Genomic DNA, 11,403 nt, shown 5'->3' on the forward strand with positions numbered 1-11,403 from the left:
TCCATAAAGGCCAGATTTGTGTAATATACGACTGATTGTTGTCCTATGGACAGAGTCTCCCACCCCAGCTGTAGATCTCTGCAGTTCATCCAGAGTGATCATGGGCCTCTTGGCTGCATCTCTGATCAGTCTTCTCCTTGTATGAGCTGAAAGTTTAGAGGGACGGCCAGGTCTTGGTAGATTTGCAGTGGTCTGATACTCCTTCCATTTCAATATTATCGCTTGCACAGTGCTCCTTGGGATGTTTAAAGCTTGGGAAATCTTTTTGTATCCAAATCCGGCTTTAAACTTCTTCACAACAGTATCTCGGACCTGCCTGGTGTGTTCCTTGTTCTTCATGATGCTCTCTGCGCTTTTAACGGACCTCTGAGACTATCACAGTGCAGGTGCATTGATACGGAGACTTGATTACACACAGGTGGATTGTATTTATCATCATTAGTCATTTAGGTCAACATTGGATCATTCAGAGATCCTCACTGAACTTCTGGAGAGAGTTTGCTGCACTGAAAGTAAAGGGGCTGAATAATTTTGCACGCCCAATTTTTCAGTTTTTGATTTGTTAAAAAAGTCCAATAAATGTCGTTCCACTTCATGATTGTGTCCCACTTGTTGTTGATTCTTTTCTTTTTCTTTTCAGTTTTATATCTTTATGTTTGAAGCCTGAAATGTGGCAAAAGGTCGCAAAGTTCAAGGGGGCTGAATACTTTCGCAAGGCACTGTAAGAGTGCTCTGAAAAAGGAGTACAGTAGATAGCTAGAGAGAATTAACCAGCTATGCCCATTGAGAATGCACAACGATGATACCACTGAGCTAAGCTAAGAATGACATATAGTTAATATACTGGCAAGGGTGATGTATTAGTAGCCAACTAACGTTAGGTAGCTAGCTAACATACCGGTACATACTGCTGTAATGATATGCTGTGGTTCATAAGGATAGCATAGCTAACAAATTGTCAGCTAACGTACCTTATTTGAAAAGCCATTACTTTATTACATTGCTCAATATTTTCTCAATATTTGTCATAATTAGTTACAGCAATGAAATTGTATCCGCTCTCATCGGACTTCGGCTGCGTATTTTCCGCCATTTTCTGGAAATCTGAAAATGTTTTGGAGACACGCCCATTTTTGGAAGATTTGTATTATGGGCCCTACAAGCACGGAAATAGTGTGCACTGCTTGTATACTTCGTATTTTGGCGAATTTAGTACAACATCTTTTGGCATACATTCAAAGTTCTTGAAATATTCCGGATTGACTGACCTTCATGTCTTAAATGAATGCTTATTTGAGCTGTTCTTGCCACAATATGGACTTGGTCTATTACCAAATTGGGCTGTATACCACCCCATACCCCTCTTCTGTATACCACTCTACCTTGTCACAACACAACGGATTGGCTCAAACGCATTAATAAGGAAATAAATTCCACAAATGAACTTTTAACATGGCACACCTGTTAAATTAAATGTATTCCAGTTGACTTCCTCATGAAGCTGATTGAGAGAATACCAAGAGTATGCAAAGCTGTCATCAAGGCAAAGGGTGGCTACTTTGAAGAATCGCAATATATAAAATATGTTCTGATTTGTTTAAAACTTTTTTTGTTGGTTACTACATGATTCCATATTTGTTAATTCGTAGTTTTGATGTCTTCACTATTATTCTACAATGTAGAAAATAGTAAATATAAAGAAACACCCTGGAATGAGTAGGTGTGTCCAAACTTGACTGGTACTGTATATAAAGTGCATCCAGAAAGTATTCAGACCCCTTGACTTTCCACGTTTATTTATTTTAATTTCTTTCCTTCTTAATGCGTTTGAGCCAATCAGTTGTGTTGTGACAAGGTGTGTGTATGTGTGTGTGTGGGGGGTGTATACAGAAAATAGCCTTATTTGGTAAAAGACCAGAACAGCTCAAATAAGCAAAGAGAAATGACAGTCCATCATTACTTTAAGCCATGAAGGTCAGTCAATATGGAAAATGTCAAGAACTTTGAAAGCTTCTTCAAGTGCAGTTGCAAAAACCATGAAGCGCTATGATGAAACTGGCTCTCATGAGGACCGCCACAGGAATGGAACACCCGGAGTTACCTCTGCTGCAGAGGATAAGTTCGTTAGATTTACCAGCCTCAGAAATTGCAGGCCAAATAAATGCTTCACAAAGTTCAAGAAACAGAAACATCTCAACTGTTCAGAGACTGCATGAATCAGACCTTCATAGTCGAATCCCTGCAAAGAAACCACTACTAAAGGACACTGAAAATAGTAGAAATAAAGTAAAACCCTTGAATGAGTATATGTTCTAAAACTTGTGACCAGTAGTGTATATATTTCTTATATATCTCAGACACAATCTTCCTTTAGATTCAATTGTTATATCTGTTTTTCCATGTATAAATCTGTTATTTATGGATTTCTATGGGCTAATAGAAGTAAGGCCAAATTCAATGTTTCATCAAATAATAATTAAGAATAACTTTTTATACAAAAAGGTTCCTAAAATTCTAAATCAAATAGGTAAATAATCCTTGTTGTGACCATCTTAAAACAATTCTGTATATTAGCTTAGTATGAAAATTTTTACAAAATTGATATCAAAAACATTATTTAAATCTTTTTAGGATTTTAATGTCTTAATGTTAGATAAAACCCTAACCATAACTTAATAGGAATCTTAGCTAATGTTCTGGGAATTTTCCTGGTTTGCTCGGTGGCCACAAACCAGTCCTAAGCCTTGGCACAGAAGGCAATGGGCCCTGGCTAAACATTAGTTAACTGTAGTTTAAATAACCATGGCTTGGTAGGCTTTTGCATGAGACAAAATATTTCAGAAATATTTGTCTCTGGATCTAGTGCCTTAGGCCAGTTTGAAAAGAGGAAATAGAAACTTGTAGAGGAGAGTAACTCAAGCTCGGAGGATAGTGCTGTGTGTGTGTGTGTGTCTGTGTGGGTGTTAGTGTGTATTTCTTTCTTACCATATGTGACCCGATTCTGGAAACTAGGCGTATGTCGCAAGTCACAAATATTTTTTCATCAAAATGCGTTTTTTTTTGGCAGAAATGCCTTCTCGAACATGTGAACTGTCATGTGCCTTAATAACAAACTTGTATGCCATCTGTAAATATGAATAAAATTGTTAAATTACGAGCCTTAAGCCACAGAAAAAGTCAAGCAACCTTCCCACTAGCCATGACTGACTGAGATAATGAGTGGGCTGGACATGCCGAGAAAGGAGTTCGGATTGGTCTGCCATATAGAGGCTTCTGTCTACTTGAGCTCATCAGTCTGTGTTGGTAATCCTGTCAAATGCAGCTTTAAAAAAAATATATATTGTGTAGTGGAGCTGCATAAGTGTTGCTCTCCACTTTCTGGAAGATCAAGTTTTGAAATCAGTGCAATTAGAGTATGATAGCTAAAGAGATGGAGAAAACACCTGTCTCCAGATTACATCTTCAAACTAAGGGCAACCGTGGTATGGCATTCCTGACAGGGCATCATGCATGATGATGTATACAGGTAAGATAGTCTAGTGTTAGCTAGCGACATTTTCAGATATTACATGTTTCTAATTTTGACAAAAAGTGCTTTCAATTCAAGCTAAAGTGTACTGTTAGCTAGCTAGCTAACATTAGCTGGCTGGCTTCCTAGCTCACTTATTATTTGTTTCCCAGTGCCATTTGCTTTTCTAGTCAAAGCCTAATTTTAGCTAGCTAACATTGAACCTGGTTGGTTTACTTCCCAGCACTGTGGCACTGTTGGCACTTAGGTTCATTGTTATTTATGGCTGGTGTCAGTAAACGTCTGCAAAAAAACGTAATGAAATTGTTGCCAGCAAAGCTGGTTAGGTTTTTTTCATGTTGTCTAGATTTAAACAAATCATCGGCCAGAGCGTCAAGTGTGCTCTCCGAGAGCGAAACGAGATGGGTGGGGCTAAAGCTTAAGAGGGTGTGAACGATGCTGAATGGGTGTAGACAAAGAAGAGCTCTTCACTAGATACCAAAACATTCAAAGGCCATTTTCTCAAATGTGAGTTCACGAGTTGATCAACTTTCAAAGCAGAATTACTTTCCCATTGTTCCTCAAATGCAGTGTATGATATACCATTTTGTAGCTCTGAGTCTCTTTTATCCAATGTAAAAAACACAATTTCAATTTTTGCTACATAAGACCAAATCCAGGTGGTGAGTCACGTATGTATAGCATGTGATAGAGGTACTGTGTGGCCTAATCCCTCTACTCAACTGCCTACAGCACATATTCCAGCACCTGGTACATTCTCTCTCTAAAGCATCTTTGATCTATTATTCTGGTTTGTTTGACACATCAGCATTTTTCTTCCTGGGGGAAGAAGCCTAGATTCAATTTTATTTTGCTTTTGGCAAATACATTTTTTTTTTGTATCAGACTTGTACAGTACTCATACAAAAAAACAAAAAACATTTGCATTTGAATGGTGTCTATGCTTATTCATACTTCTCTTCCATTATACTCTGCTCTCCCCAGAACTATGCTTTGCTCTCCCCAGCTTTGAGCCTCTGCGTTCAGCTGGGGTTTTGGGAGAATCACCACCCCCATTCAGTTGATACAATGGGCCTGATTGCAGCTGCAGTCGCAGCCGGGTCCACTGGGCTGATGGAGAACCGGTCCTGACCGGAGAGAAAGAGAGAGGGGGAGAGATAGTTCACCCCTACAGTACTCAACTTCACTGTGCTTTTTGGCTGATTGTCAAGATAATGTGCCTATACTGTATTTTTTTCTTTGTCACTTTAGTAATCCTCTCTCTCGCTTTCTCTCTCTCTCACGATTGTGCTCTCTATTACTGACACACCCAAGCGCACTCACACACAGTTGTTGCCCAGAACTATAGAACTATCTTTCACATTGTCTACAGTTGAATTACTGAAAAATGTGTAGTTGAGATCACATTGATTCCTGGTGCCTTGCAGATTTCACCAGCATATCACTGCAGATGTTATTTTTAATGCACTGTGCAAGGATATCAGTGCAACCAACCAAGAGCCCTCGTTTTCAGTGGACTAATCTCGGTTAACTCAGAACTAAAGTCTTGCGTAGTTGGTCAGCTGCTCGATTATGTTCTGGGTCCATACGTGTTAAGAGAAGGGATCAAGAGATGCTAGAACAAAGAGTGAAACCGGAACGAGGAGCTCCACCCTCTGTCTTTGCAAGTTACTGGCCGAATTTCCCCTCCCCTTCAGAAATTCGAAAGATGCTAACACCTGCGAAATCGTAGTTTGTCCAAATAACCAGTGATGAAAAAACCCAAACACCGGAACTACTGTTGCTCGTTATCTCACATTCCTTCCTGACAGATTTTACGGTACCAGTTCTGTTTTCAAAGATCTGTTCACGAGAGTTTATCACTCTTCAGTCCATACCCCCATTGATTGAGCATTGAGGAGCTTTTAGTGCTTTCCAGTTGATTTACTACCCATAACATATTCATGCACAATACATAAAGCGTACAGTATATCAGTTGGATATGTGATGTCTCACACTTGCCCCCCATCCCCCCCTTTAAACTTCTGACATTATTCCTGTCACCTTCCTCTCATTGAAATTCAGATCACAGTTTGGAGCTCTTGTGTTTTGTGTTTTGTGACATATTCAGGGAAATGTGCACTATTTATCATTGCTGATGAGCTTTTGAGTTTGCAAGAGCATCCTAGTATGTCTGCAGAAATTTAGCAGTTGCACACACACAGAGTCTATCTATCCAAATGTCCGAGTTATCATCAATGAAAGTACACACACACATACGTTTCATCACTCTTTGGTGATAAGTTAACTGCAGAAACGTTAGGCTTGTCAGGTAGGACTCCTTTCTCATACAGCATATAGTATACACACAGTGCAACAATAGCAACTAACCGGGATAATTTAGCGAAATTATGTATTTAAGATATTTGTTTCCTTACCTTGAAATCGTTCTATGGACAGGGAGAAACTGCCACTTTGCTTTAGATAAACTGGCCACTAAATAAATCATATGGATATATCTAATGTCGGGGAACTATCCCTTTAAGCTTTGGTGTGCAAGTTGTAATTGAAATTCGGCAGTCCTACTTTAACAGTATCCAGGTTATGGTTGGATGGCTGTTTTCAGGGCAGTACTGTATCAGAAGTGGGCATAATTGAAGAGGGCTTTGGGCGGTAATATATGTGCAGCTTGTTTAATATCATTTAGTGGTACCAGAACAAATCGAGAATCCAGGTGTTTAGAATAAGGAATTCAACTGTAACAGGGATAAGCATTTTCATATACAGTATGTGGGCGCGTGTATACGTGCGTGCTTGTTATAACATTTCTGCGTGCACATGTCTGGCTCCAGCTGAGAGAGAGGAGGAGCTGGCCTTCTCCATCCATTCTTGGTCTCCTTATCACAGTGATAGGACAGTGACTATCAAGGAGCAAGATGAAAGTCAAACAGACTTTGAAATCGATTTTTTTGTTTGATTTTAGTTTGTTACTTTCTGTTAATTAAAGCTGCACGCACACATGGACACGGCCACACACACACACTTAGCTGACATACTACGATAGCTTTGGGCACAATCTCTAAACACACGCAGTTTAGCAACCCTCCCTCCCTGCACTGAGCACTCTGCCGCAGCTCTCCAGTCAGGCCTAATGGACAGGAATTACCATACTGACAATATGTCTCATTATTTTGTGGGTTAATGGAAAACACTAATGTAGGCCAGAACACTGTCATTAAATAAACAGAGACAGAGAAAAACTGCTATCATTAGCAGGAGTTTACACATGGAGCTCTGCTCTAACAGCCAGGGAAGGACACAGCACAGCAGGACAAATGGCTAGCTCATGTGTTCACTCTTTTCTCTACTCTTCTTTTCTCTTCTGTTGTCATCTTATCTCCTCTCCCTTTCCTTTCCTCTCCTCTCCCTCTCCTTAGGGTTCTATTCAGCCTCCTGCCATCAAAGCCAATTATAGGAACAATGTGCCAGTACGTGTCCCATGAGCTTCTGCTTTCAGGTGTACCTGAGACTCCCAATCAGATTGTAGGAAGACCAGGAGCGTTTAGTCCTGAGGAACAAGAGATGAGTGGAGCTGCTTAGAGGAGAGAGACAGAGTAGGAGAGAGAGAGAGAGAGAGAGAGAGAGAGCGCAAGAGGGAGTAAATAGATATAGAGAGAGGAGATGGAGTGGACCATCCTAATGCACAGATAATGAAATGATGGAGAGGGAGGGGTGTGAACAGAGGAACTCATAGAAAGAGTAATGACAGTGTGTTTGGCTGGTTCCTTCATGAAATCTATCATGGTTCCCCAGAGACACTAACCTCTATTTAACCAGAAGAGCTAACAGGGAGGCCAGGGACCACTAACCTGTAATTAAAATAAAACAGATTGCGGGAGAGAACAAAGGAAGATGGAAGTAGTGCACTACTCAAACTGAGAACAGGGGTGACAACAAAGTGTTCTTTGTTTTGGGGTTCTGTGGATGTTGCATTGAAGCTCAGGACTGTTTGTCTGCTCATTAAAACTCTCTTTTTTTCTGTTTCTTTGTGTTATTGATTCCCCTGAGATTCCAGGTGATGAACACCATCTAACAATACAGTATGTTTCATTAGCATTGTCAGGAATGGGTTGTACTCCACGCTCTTCTATCATTTCCGTCTTCCAACTTCTTGTACTTCCTTGACTGATCGTTGTTCATCTTCCTTTTCAACGTATTATCTTGCATGGTTCCTTAGATTCTCTTCCACCAGGTTCACTTTCCCATTCTCAGGTCCTAACCTTTTTATTTGTATCCCTTTCTCCTTCCTCCCTCCCTCCCTCCCTCCCTCCCTCCCTCCCTCCCTCCCTCCCTCCCTCCCTCCCTCCCTCTCCCGCTTGCTTTCTCTCTCTGCCCACTCTCTCTCTCTCCATCTCTCCTTCCCTCTCTCCAGGCATGGCTGACAGAGATCCATGAGTATGCTCAGCAGGACGTGGTGCTAATGCTGCTGGGCAACAAGGTCAGTCCTCCCACTGGAAGTACAGAATTATGGATGGATAATCATTGCATTACTATGAATTGAGAGAAAGAAAGAGGTAGATAGGGAAGGATGGATGGATGATGAGTGCATTACTATGAATTGAGAGAAAGAAAGAGGTAGATATATTTGTGTCACTGCATGCAGAAATTTAAAGAGAGGACTCTCCTAGTGTAAGTAGAGGATGAAAGAGAGAATAGATGAAAGAAGATAATGTTTTCAGGAGCCTTTTGTGATCTCTTAAAGGCTGATGTGGCACACGAGAGAGTGGTGAAGAGAGAGGAGGGAGAGAAACTGGCCAAGGTGAGCTGTTATTTAACAAATAAATACACACATAGTGTTGACCCTTTTGATGTCCAGGTTTCCATCTATTTTAGTCCGCACAGACACATGAATTCCCACTAAAACAGTCCGGGTGTGTCTTGATCTCTCTCATTAGGTATTCATAGGAGCACCTTCTGCCATTATTGCTTGGAGTCTCTGAAGTGAGTTCGCTAACTCAATTTTCAGTCCGCTCTGATGAGTTCCCAGGCTTGAAACAGTAAATGACTGGTACATGGTTGTAAGGGAGATGGATGTCCGATGCCCTTGTTGTTGTCAGGCGGTGTAATAATAACGATATACAAAATTCCCGACAAAACTCCTATATTTCCCTCACACACACACACACACACACACACACACACACACACACACACACACACACACACACACACACACACACACACACACACACACACACACACACACACACACACACACACACACACACACACACACACACACACACACACGCACACCAGGTACCTTGTACACTAAAACTTAGAGGACTCTCGCTCTCCACTGTGCAGGTGTTTGGGGTGCCCTTCATGGAAACCAGTGCTAAGTCTGGCCTGAATGTGGAGCTGGCATTCACTGCTGTGGCCAAGTGAGTAGGATGTTTACCAGTGCTGCGTTCCTTAGAGATGACATGTCAATCATTGCCTTTCTTGTTTTGTCATGCATGCGATTAGGAAGTAAATTCACAAAATCAAGATAGCCTACGCAGTAAATATGCTATGTGAGATTTAATCTTTCGATGTCTCCGGCCTCTTGTCTTTCTCTCAGAGAGCTGAAGCACAGGTCAACGAAGGAGCCTGACGATCCAAAGTTTCAGCTTCAGGATTATGTCAACAAGGAGATGAAAAGCGCTGGCTGCTGCCACTCATAAACCTGTCTTCTGTGTGTGTGTGTGGGTGGGTGGGGGGGGGGTATGTCTTCTGACTTGTGTTTCTGTGTCCTTTTCCTCATGCATGTTGATGCAAGTGCACTGTATTTATGAATATGTGTATGTGTGATACATTTAAGTTAACAGTGGTGGGCGTGTATGTATGTTGTATGAGTGAATTCATTTTGCATTGTCTTCTGCCCCCTACTGTATGATAAAAGGGTGACACAAGTTCAGTGCATAGATACTGTAAGAATCACAGTCTGTCAGTCAATAATTTTTGTGAAACTCCTTCAGTAAATAGCACTAAGAAAAGTAGACATCAAACATCAACTTATCAAAGTACACCCACTATATTAAGGTTATCGGCAGAGTACCTCTGCATCATCTTCCACCTCCTCAGATTATTTCTCTTCCTGGTGATATTTTGTGTTCTCATCAGGGCCTAGGACACAATGTCGCTTATGCCTGGAGCCGGCCCTGTTCTTCATCCAAGTCATCCCCCACCCAACTGCAGCTCTCTCCTCACCCACCTCTTCTTGCATCTGTGAATGTATCCAAAATCCATTTGTAGCCTTCACTCTCTTCTCGTTGTCATTCCTCGTTTGGGATTCATCATTCATCATCCACTTGAGTCATTTTGTGCAATATTACTAAGAATGTATATATTTGAAATTAAATGTATAATCTGGAGCTTTATAGTTTGCATTACTTGTAAATGGTTGTTTTGTTGACGCCGATTTTAAAATGGAGTCAAGTGATGTAGAAAATCCAGAGATAGTAAAGTAGCAGAAATAGAAACTGTGGGCTGCTTATGCAATTGAAATGTGCATTGAAGCACTATAATATCAATATGGACTGCCGTAACACTTTATGAATGGGTTTTGTTCAAATGTTTGAATGTTGTTGTATGTGTTTCTGTTGTACAGGTTGTCTAACATGTTATATTGATATTCTAGAGGCAAAACCTCTGTCCTGTATTTTAATACAGTATTGTTCAGTATACCTACTTTATTTCAGAAATGCCATTTTTTATCACTGTCTTTCTTGTCAGGACCGTTGTATTTTGAGAAGTTTCACTCTGCAAATCTGACCTTTGTATCAATTTACAGCACTTTTTAGTTCACTAGATTCATAATTCTGGGTGTACAAATAGAAATGTATGTATTTGCCTAACGTAAATGATATCGAGTTTCATACTGGTTTTTGTTCATATTTAACTGAAATACTATAATGCTTGACGAAAGAATATTGACGCAATATTGAATTAGGATGTACGGATTTGACAGCAAATCATTAAATGTTTTGATTATAGATAAGAGTGTAAACCTACTGTACTTCTGTAGTCCACTCAGATACAGTAAGTCATATTTTTTATGTAACTTCAATATTCACAATAAAGTTTAAGATGCACAGTAGTGAATGATATGTTCTTGATAGAAGCATGACTCCACAGTCTCACCATATGGTCACGTCAGGTCAGTGCAAGTCAGTGTATGGCAGTTTTGCCCTTATCAAGCAAGAGTTAAAGATGCACACCAAAATGATTGACAAGGGGTATGTATATGGTACACAGTCAATTTGTGGGGGTACAGGTTAGTTGAGGTAATTAGGTAATATGTGAAGTGACTATGCCCCTATGGGTTGGCAGGGTAGCCTAGTGGTTAGAGCGTTGGACTAGTAACTGAAAGGTTGCAAGTTCAAGTCCCTGGGCTCACAAGGTACAAATCAGTCATTCTGCCCCTGAACAGGCAGTTAAACCCACTGTTCCTAGGCCGTCATTGAAAATAAGAATTTGTTCTTAACTGACTTGCCTAGTTAAATAAAGGTAAAAAATAAATAGATAGTCTATGACTAGGGTGGCTGGAGTCTTTGGCAATTGTTAGGGCCTTCCTCTGACAGCGCCTGGTATAGAGGTCCTGGATGGCAGGAAGCTTGGCCCCAGTGATGTACTGGCCTGTACACAATACCCTCTGTAGCAGTTGCCATACCAGGTGGTGATGCAACCAGTCATGATGCTCTCGATGGTGCAGATGTAGCACTTTGAGTATCTGAGGGCCCATGCCAAATCTTTTCAGTCTCCATAGGGGGAATAGGCATTGTCGTGCACTCTTTACAACTGTGGTGTGTTAGGACCATGATAGTTTGTTGGTGATGTGGACACCAAGGAAC

General features: G+C 40.8%; 1 protein-coding gene across 1 annotated transcript in view; it reads left to right on the forward strand.

The window, feature by feature from the left end:
- LOC116357498 (ras-related protein Rab-26) overlaps positions 1 to 10,649 on the forward strand; it is an 85,973-nt gene extending 75,324 nt beyond the window's left edge. The window contains exons 6-9 of the mRNA XM_031805347.1: positions 7,941 to 8,006; positions 8,271 to 8,327; positions 8,876 to 8,952; positions 9,132 to 10,649. Of these exons, the coding sequence (XP_031661207.1) occupies positions 7,941 to 8,006; positions 8,271 to 8,327; positions 8,876 to 8,952; positions 9,132 to 9,234 (303 nt within the window). The 3' untranslated portion in view covers positions 9,235 to 10,649. The remainder of the gene's footprint in view (positions 1 to 7,940; positions 8,007 to 8,270; positions 8,328 to 8,875; positions 8,953 to 9,131) is intronic.
- Positions 10,650 to 11,403: the final 754 nt, after the last annotated feature.

This window comes from Oncorhynchus kisutch, linkage group LG25 (assembly GCF_002021735.2).
Source record: "Oncorhynchus kisutch isolate 150728-3 linkage group LG25, Okis_V2, whole genome shotgun sequence".
NCBI lineage: Eukaryota > Metazoa > Chordata > Actinopteri > Salmoniformes > Salmonidae > Oncorhynchus > Oncorhynchus kisutch.